Source organism: Arctopsyche grandis, chromosome 3 (genome assembly GCF_051622035.1).
Source record: "Arctopsyche grandis isolate Sample6627 chromosome 3, ASM5162203v2, whole genome shotgun sequence".
NCBI lineage: Eukaryota > Metazoa > Arthropoda > Insecta > Trichoptera > Hydropsychidae > Arctopsyche > Arctopsyche grandis.
In genome coordinates, this window is record NC_135357.1 from 8,521,933 (window position 1) to 8,536,824 (window position 14,892).

Here is a 14,892-nt window from a genome sequence, read left to right on the forward strand (position 1 = left end):
CGTCTCTTATCAGAGTTTGCCAATTTATCTGATTTTCATTCAAACGGTTCCTCAAATTGACAAATATCTGAATTTGATTTATGTACAATATGTAAAAATTTATGCACAAGCCTAAATCCATAGATGTCTCAATGGATTAATTAATCCATTAATTGTTAATTACGTGTTCTTGAGCCTCTCAAAATACAATGATTTATGTAATAAAAATGCTGCAATGTTTGTGATTAACTGACTAGGAAGGTGCCTTGGGGTCTACCTGTCAGGCCTTCCTGATATATATATATATATATATATATATATATATATATATATATATATATATATATATATATATATATATATATATATATATATGTAAAAAAATAAAATAAATAAAATTTGTGACTCCAAGTCAATCGTTTCCTATCAGAATTTGCCAATTTATCTGATTCCATTGATGAAACGGTTCCTCCCGAATTGGCAACCAACCTACTATTTATCACCACTTTTAGGACATATGTAATTTCAATTTTATATACATATATACAAGTTTAAAGATATAGATGTCGCTTTGGGGCAACTTGTAATGGCACCAAAAAAAAGTGACCTATTAGAATTTTAAAAATATCTTTACACAAAATATAAACAGTATACATAAAAATCTATATAGATATTTCGTAAAAAAATTGTAGCCTATTCAAATAAAATCATTGAATTTTTAATGTAATACACTCTGAAAAGCATCTTTCACACTTTTCAACTGAAAACTATCATTATATAGCACGCATTTCAACATTTTCTTGTACATTTACTAGATATCTGAGCTATTCGGTGCTAGATTTCAGTCGGGCGATGATTGATGGTTTTTCTTTCACGTCTGTCCCTTTGTCGCCCCCGCACTATCGGAGACTTCCAAATGTATTTATCACTACAGACGCGCATACTCGTCACCTGAAATAACCTGAAAAACACATAAACAAAATCACATTTCAATACACGCTATGATATAATTGCATACAGCATATGTACTGTGTTATTTAGATTTTTTTGGAATTTGTTGTAGAGAAATCGAAAGAGCAACTCGGATACAGCTACAACCACAGCCGCACCATGGTGAGCCAAGTTTCTTTGGCTCCAGTGCCGCTGGAGAGACGCGCACCGGTCCAAGGTAGTGCGCAGGTCTCCTTCTGAAGGATCTGATAACCCTTTGGCAGCGTGCTTCGCGGAGCCGGAGCACCCGTCAAGCCCGTCAGCTACAATGAGAGCTAGCCGAGCTTCTAAGTACAACTGAAAGAAAAGCGAAGAAACACCAATAGACGCATATGGGATTTAGAACCGCACCGAGAGCTAATCAAATCGAAAATCATTAAGTATGAAACGTGCTCTCGAATGGCCCACTGATTAAGAAATCATGAAAGCACAATACCATTCTGAATAAGTCAGATTATTTAGTCATAGGTTTGTATATATACACATTTTAAATAAATTCCTAGTCTGTTGGTTTTAATTTAATATTATATTATTATATGTATATGTATGTAAATGCATTCCTATATACATATTATGTTATTAGAATTGTTATATAGAACAGTTTAATTAAGTTTTTAACATTCCAATAATGCATTTATATGTTTATATCGAAGGAAATGGTAATTGTGTACATTTATAGTTCATCGATAACGCATGGGAATAAAATTGTTTCAATGTTTCAAAGTCATTATTTATTTATTGTACAAATAAATTGTTGAAAATATATTATAGTTTCATTATTATTAGTAGTTCTAATGTAAATCGAATAAACATGGCTAATCTAATAGTAAGCATTCAATTGTTATTTTTTATTTATTAAATTTATTTGAATCGAAAAAAATGAATATTTAGCGACAGCCAATCAGAAACGAATTTGATGACAGCCAATCAGAAACGAATTTGATGACAGCCAATCAGAAACGAATTACACACAAAGGTTTTATTTTATAAATAAGACTAGTGTTGTACCCGATGAAATTTCATCGCATGGGTGTTAGCATATTAAGCTATTAAATAAAAGTGTCAGTCCTGTGTTCGATCTGCACCCGGTCGAATTTTTTACCTTTTAAATATATTTAATTGTTAATATAAACAGTATAAAATACCAATAGAAAAATTAATTAATTAAATTTTCAATAGATGGCGGTAAACGCTCAGAGATTTAGCGCCGTCTATACGCCTAGAGGAAACATTGGTAGCCAACAGTATATATAGAAGTTTATTTATTTTGTTATTATATTCGTTTACTGGCAGTGGTTTAACTGTAACGTACATATGTTAAAAACACCTTGGATAGATAATCTTCGGCAGTGGTACGGCTAAGCACCTGGGCACTATTGACAAAGTACGAATGGGACATCTAGTTGCCGACGTTCTGGGAGGACGTGAAGAAGAAGTACATATGTATGTCGAATCGAAACGACTATTATAGTACGGCGAGCGTTATCCCAGACAGACACACAGAATAGCGATATTACATATATGACATGATTGTATAAGGTTTGAATGGTAAAAATAAAAAATAAATCAATTTAGAACATCAATATAGATTTATTTTCCATCGAATAAAATAAATTAACACAGAATTCATAGTGAGAATATAAAATGTGTTTTTAGTACACGTTGATCATATTGTATGGCAAAATAAAATAAAAAGCGACAGCATCAGTACAGTTTCATTTAAAACTACATCATTTATTCAAACAATCATACTTCCACTACACGTGAAATAAATACAATTAACATAATACACTGAAAACACACATTATTACATACAATCAAATCAACCATCATGTATTCCGAAGGAAATTATTTGCCTCCTTAGCGCTATTAATCGACTGAATCGGAGAGTATTTCTGTAAATAAAATACAAAAACAAAATTATCATTACTACAAAAAAGCGGAGTATTGGCAGATTACTAAATAAAATTTGGTAAGTTAGTTCATCGGTAATATTTTTGCAAGTGTTTATTTATAAAAATAAACTGATTATCACAGTTCTTGCTGCTATCACATTATTCGACACGGATGAGAGAGTGAACGTAAGTATTTAAGTAAGCTACGTATAGAATATATATCAAATAAACATACAACATAAAAATAATAGTTATTAATACACACCATCGACACTACAGATTCTACGCACATTGACTTATTCGAAATTGGAAACGTATACAGATATGAATTAAAATTTATCGGTGCATCAAAATTGATATTTCAACACTAATAACTTTTATATAAATTATGTGGAGTGTATTGTATATATGTATATTACAATTAGTAAAAACGTCACGGTTAGAAATCTCCAAATATTTTGTATAGATCATCTATCAAATATCAAAGAAGTGTTATTTTAGTATTACGTATAATATATATATATGTATATAAGATTGATCGAAACCTCTAGAATACTACTGAAAATCTTTCCGAATATAAAATCACATGTTTAAAATATAATTAATCACTTGAGAAGCCGCCGTCGCTTTTGTTATGCGATTTTAGTTCGTCGCTCACGTCCAAATGAGGACTGTTTCTCAGACTGGGTTCGGAGAAACCTTGATCGTAGTCTTGGGACTGGGATAAGTCGTTTAGTGTCGGCGCTTTGGCCAAAGCCGGAAAGGGCTCTTGGGAGTAAATCACGCTTTTATTTGTCGAAGACCCACACATTTCAGGATCGATGGGCAGCGACGGTTGTTTGTTCGCCTCAATGGCCGGTTGGCACACGTCTAACGGCAAGGCAAACAATTGCTCCGACGTGCAGTCTGGGTCATAGCAACGCCTTTTGAACTTAGAAAATGATAAAAACCGCTGGCAGTGAAGTCTCGAATGTTCAACACGTACCGACTGAGTAGTGTTGCTGAAAAATTCGAAAAGTATAATAAAATAAACAAGATTGGTTTTATACAAATTGATAATGTTTTAGTTCAAGGTACCTTGTCTTTCTCAAGACGGGCCTTCCTAACTCTACGCTCATATCCAACGAATACAACTTCGCCAAAGAAGCTAACTTTTCCCTCTCTTCCTGATCGTTATTGAAACACGGAAGCTTCAGCTCGTCTTGACACGAATCTTGAAGGAATCTAGACAATTGTTCGTTAGCTGCACTGGTGATGGCAAAACCGGGACGTTCGTCTCTCAACCTCCGACATCCGGCTCTTAGCTTTCGAACGGCCGGCGTGCCGAAGCACGCCGAATGTTCACTATAGCAATGATCGCTTTGAGGCGACTTTTCGCTCAGGTTTAAATCACTCGAAGATGTCTTTTGTAAAGTGAAATTCGTCCTCGGTATATACTGTTCATTGTCTTTGTTCATGTGTAGCTTCCCGGTGTCTTGGAGCGCTTGGAACGAATGAAAAAACGCTTCATTGGCGTTGTTATTCAACAGACCGGCGTTCTTCACATCGGCAAAACTCGTATAAGCCAATGGGGTCGAGTCGTTGAGCGACGTGATGCAATTCGAGAATGTGTCCAAGACGGAGCCGGAATTGGACATCATTGTATCGTCGTCCATCAAATCCATTTCAGCGTGCACTTCGACGTGCACAGTCCTCTGTACCATCGTATCAGTCTTATTCTTACAACTGCTGAGTCCTAGCTTTGGCAGGAACTTTTCCTTTTTCGAAAACGGTTTTACTATCTGCTGCAAGGTCATCTTCAACGGCCCGTTGACGATTGGTTTTTGCACTTTGATGTTTAGATTCTTATTAAATGAAGATATTTCCTCGTTTCCTGGCCAATCGGTCAACTCATCGTCGCCTTCTCTATCACTATCATTCGTGACGACGCCTTCAGAATCGCTACTGCTTATAGAACTCGAGCTCACAGCCTCGTTAGTGATAGAACAATCCATATCAATGTTTGGATCATCGAACTGTAATGGATTTCGCAGTTTGCCTTCGGACGATTTATGGTGTGATTTATGTTTCCTGCCGTGAGACTTGTCGTGTTTCTTCGTTGACTTGACGATTTGATTCTTCGCATCGCTTTCAGGCAGAGCAAATGAAGGAACAGTGAAGACTGACAGTGGTTTGTCAGACGGTTTACCGAAAATAGGAATACTTTCACAGGTCGTGGCCGGAGGTCGATAGACGAAATTAAAAGAAGAGCTTCCCGGCAAATGATTCGGAGCGAACGACGACAACGTTATACTCTGAAGAGCCGATTCCAATTCATTTTTAACACCAGCATTCTTAACAGGCGCCAAAAATTTGTCTTTAAATTTGGGAACTTTATCAATTGGTAAATATTTCTTGGAATTTTTAAAATCTAAAAACGATTTCGACGTTGACTTTCCGCAAAAATACGATTTTGAAGCGCAACCTCCGCTGAAAGAGCGTTCTCTCATTTCGCCGAGTTCACTCCTCTCTCTGTGTGACCATTTACGTTTACCGCAGAACATATTCGATCGATGTCTAAAAATAAAACACACATTAAATATTTAAAACAACAATCGATAGTTACAATATATTTATTAAATATGAACTAACCCATCTTGACAACCATGTTTAAATATTCTTTTCTTTTTTGTTATAAGCGTAAACGGTGTAGAGCCTTGCAGATTCAAAACAGAACAATTCTGAACAACGTTTATCTAAAAAACAAAAATAATATAAATTACATTATATAATGTTAATTATAAAATGATTAAATTAACCCTTTGAGTGCTGACGTTTTTTATATTGAAAGCCCACCACGCTGAAAAATTCGCTAACATTTCCAACTAGAATTATTTTGAAATCCAATAGAAAGCAGGTATAAAAATTGTAGCTATACCTTTGATAACTTAAAGATTTCGAGTTTTGTAAAGGTGTGTTTAGACTCTCTATTATATCTTGCAACAATATAAAATAAACAAAACAAGTCTATTAACCCTTTGCCCGCGGCAATAAATATAGTGAACAAACCCAGTACGCGGCACCTGTTTCGCGAATTTGGCAATCGAGTTTTCGACCTTAAATACAGATTTAATATTTACTCAACTAACCAGATATGTTAATTAACACAAAGTATTATTTTAAACAATAAAATACATAATATATCTCGTAGTTTTGGCTTAATTGTCAAATAATCATTCTTCGTACAATTGAGACGTATTCAACAAACGTGACGTCACATAAACGAGGTTTCAGTATGGTTCCACAAAAAACTAAGTTTGACTGGTATATATGCATTTTAAGCAAATTGAATAGATGGCATTCAACTCTCAGTAATATATTCAAGCAATTTTGAACCTTAAAACAGTTAAATAGGCGCATATAAGGCTCAAAATCCCGTGCAAAGTTCAGAAATTCTATGGAAGACAGCCGCGCTACAGACTTGTCGTGCAAAGCTTCCATAGAAGACTGCCGCGGGCAAACGGTTAATGAATGTATTTTTCCAAAATTAGTTCCATCTTATTCATTGTTGTTAAAATGTAATGCTCACAATCTAAATGCCAAGCCAGAATCTAAAATAATCAGCAGTTATATGCTATGGTTATAAATTCAAAAATTCCAGTGTAAACGAGACTTTATAAACATTGACAAATAAATGACACGGATTACACAACCCATGTTCAATGCATTTTATATTCAATGCTACCTGAAAAGGCTTAGCGGGTAGTATTCTTGTTTACTTTGTACATGCTCAAAATACAACGCCTATCGGCGTTTTTCAGGCCCATGGACTTGTTGGCAAAACGCCGATCAACTTCGGTCAGCATTCAAAGGGTTAGAGCATATTTTACATGTGGAGACGAGGCCATAATCAACGGCGGTGAGGATTTTCCATTACAAGTATCCGGATAGTCTATTGCCATTTTCTTGAATTTCCTTTTACGACGAGCATTCGGGGGTTTGGCCGGAGAAAAATTCTCATTGAACGAATCAGATTCGAAGTTACCACCAGGGCAAAAGTGCGACGACCTATTTTTTGAATTTCCTTGCTGCAATTGATTCAACTGTGGATCGTCCGAATCGGATAATACCTGCAAACATACAAACATATAAAACGTTGATCTTTAGAATTCTCAACATTCCAAAGCAGTGACAACAACAAACGTTTGAAACTATGGCAGGTTGATGTGGACTACTCGAGCTTCCGTCTTCACCGATGCCGATGACGCAAGAAGCGGCTGGAAATCAAATAAAATTTCAATCAATGAAACAGTTTCGTACGACATATATTAAATTGATAATAATAAAAACTAACGCAAATTTCCAGTGGATCTTGTCCTCCGTCTGAGTCCGAACTTTTTACGTCCTTGCTTACCGCAGTTGCTTTCCTCTAAAGCGAGATTCAAATCATGCGATAAACGTTCCATAATGGATTAACGCTATTGTCGTAATGCAAACATGCTTATACTGAAACAAAAAACAAAATTCATAATACGAATGTTCCAGTAGTTTTTCACGAAGAAAGTGAAATCACATTACAGTCGACAATGCTATAACAATCATCTCGTTGATTTACAACAAAAATGGAACACGATTAACGGTAGAAAGTGATGAAAGTTATTCACGCGCGCTGAACAAATCAATAATTGATCGCCATTGTACCGAAAAATTAGCATACAGCCTAAAGAAAAACATATATAAGATTTAAAAATTATACTATGCATTGTTCAAATGTGAATACTTATGAATCAGTTTATAGAGAAAAATCTTAGAGCATTTGAACTTATCTAGTTCTATATATAACTAAGTCAATAAATGTGATGTGAATTGTTTGGTACTTTTGAGAAACCCAACAACAAGACTTAAAAAGTGATTGCATTTTGAATTTGTATGTATGTATATGTAACATTGTATGCAACATAAATCATCCCATCTTCTTTTCTGTCTCATTTGCTCAACGCTGAAAATCGTATATTTATTGGTTGTGGCTATTTGCAGGTACTATATTTGCGAATTATTGGCTATTTGCAGGTACTATATCTGCGACAGGCGCAAAGCCTTCTGCGCATGCGCGTGAACTTATAATCCGATTATAATTTCTTACTTTTAATGTATGCTAGACTTGTTTAATCAATCGCAATAAATTTCGCACGTTATTATAATAAATTTATAGCATTTAGCTAGTTCGCGGCTTGTACTTGTATGTAGGTATTATGCATTGTATATGATAATAATTTTCTAACAATTAATAATATTAACTAATTTGGATTATATTTTTTTACTCTACGTCACTTTACAAGTTCGAACTAAATATTAAGAGGTTTAAAACAAAATTTTAACAGTAAACACGCTGACAGTGTCAGTTCACGCGCATGCGCAGAATGCTTTGCGCCTGTCGCAGATATAGTACCTGCAAATAGCCAATGATTCGCAGATATAGTACCTGCAAATAGCCAGAACCATATTTATTTACACAGGTATACACCCATTTTTTATTCTACATGACATCTATGGTCAAAAATTGTACGTAAGCAGCAGTATGTCTCGGTGGCTGCATTTATGTTTAGCACTGAGTAGAGGTTGTGATCGAGAAATCTCGTCTCGAGATTTCTCGAGAATTCTCGAGAAATTTTGATTCTCGTTTCTCGAGAATATTTTATTGTAAAATTTAGAGATTCTCATTTCTCGATAATATTTTATTATGAAAATTCGAGATTCTCGTATCTCGAGAAATCGTTTATTAGAATCTCGAAAATATCGAGAATATTCTTAAATTATCACTACATATTTTTGCTCAATAAACTGACTGATTTGTATACTTGTTAACTCGTAAATAATTTTGTGAAGTATTGTAATATGTATAGATGGTCAGTATTTTTATTATTTGTCCGGTAAGTTATTATTCGGTCATCATATAAGTACATATACACATGTTACAACGAAATCGCACCATTTTTAAGTTACATATACATATGTATGTGCATGTAGGTACTAGTCACTAGTGCGAAAGTATTCGGTTATGATATCACTAAAACGCTAGTGAAAATATATTTTCACTGACAATATGACCCCACTTAACACACATAAAACAAAGATTTTTGATTTATTATTTATTTATTCGAGTATTTGTTCCTTAGATATTAATCAATTTATAGTCAGTATTTTAATATGCATAGAAGGTCAGTATTTTTATTATTTGTCCGGTCACAAAAACACGGGCAAAGCCGGGTAGCAACACTGGGAATTTTATAAAATTCTTTTATACATATTGTTATTTTTACTATTTTAAATTACTTTTGTATATTTTCACTTACCTCCTTTATTACTAATTATTTTCTTTTCATGCCTTCTTTTATAATATTTTTTTTATATAATTTTACTTTTTTTTCTTTTCAATGTTCTATTATATCTCTCTATATCTTTCTTTCATCATGTCTTTAATTAAGTTGTAAACCCCTGATATAATATACATATGTATGTATGTAGTGTTTGTGTTCTTTTGATTTTTGTATGTTGTCAAGTTTATATGCTAAAAAAATCAATTCACTATATTAACACTTTGCACTCTTATTGGAATTTCTCTTCACCACTAGTCTACTCTAGGATGGAAAAAATTATATGATTTTTTTTTTAATTTTATTTGTTCATATTATTAAATTATGTCGAAGATCAAATTGGTGAATTAATTTTAACAAAAAATACGCAATTTTTTGTTTAGATAATAACTAAAATTTATGCTCAGTTATTTTGGGACTATCTGTTCGTCTTCAATTGTGACCATAATAACATGATGTTGAATTGGGATAGCATTTTTCGAATATAGTCACTAAATTCAATTATTTCAAACCATCATAATTACCAAATCGAACTAAATGATGAGTTTTACATTTCTTGTATTATTTATGACAGCAGTTTTGTATAATAAATGAGTTTTATTACTAGAAACTTTTAAAATATGCCTATAGAAATGTTTTCATACCTACCCTATAGTTCGTTAGGCAGTTTGGGTCCAAGGATGCAAAGCTATTGTCTGTTTACTCATTGTATTTTAATGCGTACCCACCCTCATAAAGTGTCTATTGGTTAGTTTTTAAACCATTAGTTAAAATCATATTTTCTATTCGTTACCTACTTGTAGGACACATCGAAAAAAAAAGCTGGATCATCCCAGAAGGCGGGCAAAGACGAAAAGATTAGATTTAACAGATACACGGTGTTTTTGATCACTATTTTTTTTACACTTTTCAAACAAATCTTGCCTTTGAAGTTCACGACGGACTCATCGACCACTATGTCTCTGCACGGTATAATTAATTGTCTGCATTTAGCATCTAAATGATTCAAAAAGCCATTGTGTTCTACATTATTATTTTTGAGTTGTAATATCCGAAATATTTGTAAAAACGATCTCTTTTGAAGACACTCCTAAAAAACATATTTTCAACCGAAAAATAATTTTTTTTTGGTTGAAAATATGATTACTTAAAATCGACCTATCTTATCGAAATATGATTACTCAAAAAATCACTGTTTGTATCTCTGATATCATCTTCACTATCGCTCAACGGTATCAACATAGCGCTTTATTTACTTGGTTGTGGTTGAATGTCACTTCCACTGTCAAAATTTTCTACATTATCAAATACAAAATAGTTATCATCACTATCACAATCATTTTGGAAGTCTTCTAGGTGTTGGAAGTTTTCTAGTAGGTAACGAATAGAAAATGTGATTTTAACTAACAGTTTAAAAACTGAAATTTCAATGTTACCAACACTAGTATTTATTATTTCACCATATGCACTAATATTACCGAGCACGTCGTTATCACATCATATGTATATTCCGTAGAACTTTAATTAAATTGATTCATGGTGCAAAATATATTTCGCGTTTTTATCATTATGTAAAATTATGGTCACCCCACCGAAAATAGCTTCTTAGAGCACAATGTATCGATACCGACTGCCCAAATAAAACGGCACACTCAAATGTAGAAGCAGGTAAAGAATGCAAATATTCTTAGAAACAATATAGACGCTAGCCCTTTACTGTAATTATCCTATTTATACATTTTCTAGCATCTCGTATCCTTTAAGTACACTATTGTAAAATAAAACCTTCAAAAATTTGCCAATGTATATTAAAAATAAAGCTCCAAAGTAGCCGCTTAACAAAGCCACTATACTGGCTTTCCGAGCTGGCAGCCGAATATCCGAAAGCCACTATAGTGGCTTTCAGAGTTCAAGACGTTAAAAAAAAAAATCATACTTTCTCGAGAATTCTCGAGAATCTCGAGAAACAAAAAAAGAAAATCTCGAATTCTCGAGATTCAAATATTTCGAGAAAATAAGATTCTCAAATCTCGAGATTCAAATATTCCGAGAAAAGGAGATTCTCGAATCTCGAGAATCAAAAAAAGTCGAGAAATCACAACCTCTAGCACTGAGAGATTAACGAATTCGATCCCGTGCTAATAATTAATACTGCTGGTAAAACTTGGATATTTGTAACTCCAAGGCGATCGTTTTTAATCAGAGTTTGCCAATTTATCTGATTTTCATTGTTGAAGCGGTTCCTCAAATTGGCAAAAATCATCCTACCCGCTGTCATAAATATCTGAATTTGATTTGTGTACAATATGTAAAAAATTTTGTACAAGTCTAAATCCATAGATGTCTCAATGGATTAATTCATTGATTGATTAATTAATTTTTAATTTTGTGTTCTTCAGCCTCTCGAAATACAGTGATTTATGTAATAAAAATGCTTTTAATTGTCTAGGAAGGCACATTGGGGTCTACCTGTCAGGGCTTCTTGGTATATATGTACATACATATGTAAAAAATAAAATAAATACAAAAATCGATTAACCCTTTGTGTCCCAGTGGTGCCGTGGAAGAACCACAACTTCATTATTTTTTTCCTAGTGTCCCAATGGTTGCATTTCGATACCACTTCGATTTTAGCGTTACCAGAGACATTTAGCGTTCGTGGGAAATATTTATTCTTTCGTTCAAGAAAAAACTTGTCGTTAGTTGACTTTTGACTTTCGGCAAGAGCGTAAGTGAATATCACGGTTAAGAAAAACATTAATAATTACTTTATTATCAAAGATGGCAGGTATGTTACTATGTGTTTTTATACTTCTATATTAGCGTCAACTAAATGATACAAATAAATACATATACCTCGCACATTTTATAACTATTTCATAGCTTCAATATGGGGGTCCCACAGTGGGACCCCCATATTGAATTTTTACAATTATCTCTATTTTGACGGCATGTTTATCAAATATTTATATCAGTTAAACTGCAATGGTCATTTACTGAATTTGAGAATCTTTGTGTGAATGACCTTTTGGCAGAAATACATCTGATTGTGAATTTTTGGCATCTGATGGACTTAGATAGGTGAGATAGGTGATCCCACTATTTTGGAGAACAGGGGTGATGACGGGCACGAGAAGCATGATGAAGATGATGAAATTTGAGAAAACGAAGATGAACTTCCACTAAAGTCGATATGTGGTGAGCAACGAATTATATGGGGAAGAGGTGCTCGGAATAATATCCAAAATAAATTTGTTGTCATTGTGGCCAAAAAATGAGGCAATAATATTGAATCACCCACTGATGTGTTTCTTCAATTTTTTCCCGAAGAGTTGATTCAAAATATTGTTTTTGAAACAAATTTGTATGATATACAAAAAAAAATTGGTAACCAGAAGACTCTGCAAACGAATATGGCAGAAATGAAGCAATTAAAAGGGATTAATATATTAATGGGACTATGTCTTAGTGATAAAAATAATTGTTTCAAGCTATTCCACAAATAATTTAAAGTGGCCAGTGGCCCAGTGGTTCCACTGTGGAACCACCATTTTTCTATGTTATTATAAATAAATAATTTTTTATCTTTATTTTATTCCTATGAACCCATAAATCCCAGAAAATATGTTAAAATACGTCAAAAAAAAGGTTGGGCCACAAAGGGTTAACAATCATAGAGACATCTATGGAAAAATTTACAGCATTTTATTTATAATTCAACTAATTCCAGATGCTGTAAACTCGAATTTTACGAGAAATAGGACAGGGTTGACAAATTGTTGGATCAGTTTCAATGAAATCAGATAAATTGGTGAATTCTGTTTAGAAAGGATCGACCTTGGAGTAACATATCCAAAAGCCAGCAGCACAGCTAGGAATTGAACCAGTGACCGCACAATTGAAAGCATTACACGCTAATTATTGATCTATGCTGCTGATTAATCAGAGTATATCGTCTGGAATCTGGTAGACGATCTGCCTCCACTCTTCCAAATCCTATGCAAAATTGAAAGCAGTGTTTGGGGACGATCCTGTCAGTTCTTTAATTCGGCCTGATCATTTTATTTGAAGACCGTCCTTTCGCTCACCTTCCCTATAGTGTTCCGGTGACTATCAGCTTCTCTAGACTCTCCACATCCTTATTTTCCTACATTTTGTGGAGAGTTTCTCCGAAACTGCCATCTCTCTAAGGATGAAGATGGTCAAGTGTCCATGGAATACCTCCAGCACCACATTTCGAAGGCATCTAAAATGTCCCTTTCTCTATTTTTCAGCGTCCATATCTTGACTCCATACAATGAAGATATCACCAGACGGAAAAATCGTTCATATTTGTACATACATACATACATAAATGCATTTTTTTTAAATGTCCTTTAAATTACTTTGCGTTTTTTCAATACATCCTATTTCATTTGACTCTGAAGTAGATAGCCTTTGAATCTTGACTCTTATTTGATGATAAGCTACATATACATATGTTAATAGCGTTTTGCTCAAATATACTATTATACTCAAAACTATAAATAGATGTATTCATATTATAATTTCTATAGGAATTCAAAAAAAATTCTTCTTACTGTCAAGTTAAATGAAATGTATTATATATTATATGTATTTTTATGACTACCGAGTCTTTACAAAAAGTCAAGCACCCACTTGTTGAAATTAATTACATGCATAGACAAATTATCGTAACATATTGTCTTTTTATACAATGCTCAAGGTCTTTAAATAAGGTTTTCTTTCAACCTAAATATGAAATGAATATACAATGGTGTCTGATGAATCATATGTAAATAGAACAAATAATAATATTGTACTTCTAATAATCAAAGTATATAAGTGATAGCTGAGTGTATTATTTGTATGGAATAAATAGAATGTAGACATGCACTGATATATTATATGTAGTCAAATTTAAATATATACATATATAGGGAATAGTCATGTGCCTTTATGCTTGAAATTTTGATCAGGATAGTGTCTGTTTAAGAATTCTCAAACATTCGATAGAATAATTATTCAGTATTTTCAAATCGAATAAAATATGACAAAGAACCAAGATAAATATATAGTTATAATCCTTCATTAGCTACTCCTATAGACGTGTGTGAGTAGATTATCATACAGTTTATATTTGTATTAATAGGCATGTGAGTATGGCGTGCGAAGGGGGTCGAGGTGAATCAGACAATGGAATAAGAGAAGGGGGGTAATTTTCAAAGGATACAGGGGGCGATTCGGGACGAAGGGGGTTGGAAGTACCCACCAGCTTGTCGGCACTGAAATGGCATGCGAAAGTCGCCAGATATCACCATCTGAGGTCGACAGCCGCGACCACTGACAGCTGAGGCGACCTCACGGCTCGCGCTCGCCTCTGTTTACAATTTTACATCTATCTACTACCTGCGCAGAAACAGATAACGACATTCACGGCCAGCTACTGAGCTCTCAAACAAATAAAATATTGAATTAAAAAAATACATTTAAAGGTCTGTTCATACCTATTCAGCACTACCCGTATCCTGCAGGTGTCCTGCAAGTGCGGATAGTATTCTTTGGTACATTATATGGACGTATTCATACCCCCTTCGCGCATGCGCATTTACGCATTCATGCGCGTCCATATAGAATGTACCAAAGAATACTATCCGCACTTGCATGACACCTGC

The 14,892-nt window shown here is 33.8% G+C and overlaps 2 protein-coding genes across 4 annotated transcripts in view; one reads left to right on the forward strand and one right to left on the reverse strand.

The window, feature by feature from the left end:
* Nucleotides 1–1,806, forward strand: part of moody (G-protein coupled receptor moody) — a 101,984-nt gene extending 100,178 nt beyond the window's left edge. Inside the window, exon 9 of one of the 2 annotated variants that reach the window (XM_077426851.1) lies at nucleotides 1,043–1,805. In XM_077426851.1, coding sequence (XP_077282977.1) covers nucleotides 1,043–1,170 — 128 coding nt within the window. In that variant the 3' untranslated portion in view covers nucleotides 1,171–1,805. Of the gene's footprint in view, nucleotides 1–1,042 lie in introns of both variants that reach the window. The other variant, XM_077426850.1, reaches the window with a different exon arrangement.
* A 730-nt stretch (nucleotides 1,807–2,536) lies between these two features.
* Nucleotides 2,537–14,788, reverse strand: LOC143910057 (uncharacterized). 2 transcript variants are annotated; one of them, XM_077428411.1, is made up of 9 exons: nucleotides 14,725–14,788; nucleotides 14,490–14,626; nucleotides 7,198–7,349; nucleotides 7,047–7,120; nucleotides 6,734–6,973; nucleotides 5,496–5,599; nucleotides 3,942–5,420; nucleotides 3,474–3,865; nucleotides 2,537–2,864 (listed from the first exon to the last, which is right to left on the reverse strand). In XM_077428411.1, exons 3-9 carry the CDS (start codon nucleotides 7,307–7,309, stop codon nucleotides 2,839–2,841), a joined length of 2,427 nt encoding a protein of 808 aa, XP_077284537.1. In that variant the 5' UTR covers nucleotides 7,310–7,349; nucleotides 14,490–14,626; nucleotides 14,725–14,788; the 3' UTR covers nucleotides 2,537–2,838. The 2 variants fall into 2 exon arrangements, with proteins under 2 accessions (XP_077284537.1, XP_077284538.1); XM_077428412.1 differs by lacking the exon at nucleotides 14,725–14,788 and having other exon boundaries at nucleotides 2,538–2,864; nucleotides 3,674–3,865.
* Between the last annotated feature and the right edge of the window lie 104 nt (nucleotides 14,789–14,892).

What these genes read in the sequence shown, in the direction of transcription:
- LOC143910057 (XM_077428411.1), bottom strand. Translation starts at nt 7,309, where the DNA reads ATGGAACGTTTATCGCATGATTTGAATCTCGCTTTAGAGGAAAGCAAC. An exon ending in AAACATGGTTGTCAAGATGG is followed by an intron (nt 5,421 to 5,495) that starts GTTAGTTCATAT and finishes TTTTATTTTTAG; the next exon opens with ACATCGATCGAATATGTTCT. An exon ending in AAGCGACGGCGGCTTCTCAA is followed by an intron (nt 2,865 to 3,473) that starts GTGATTAATTAT and finishes TTTTATTTACAG; the next exon opens with AAATACTCTCCGATTCAGTC.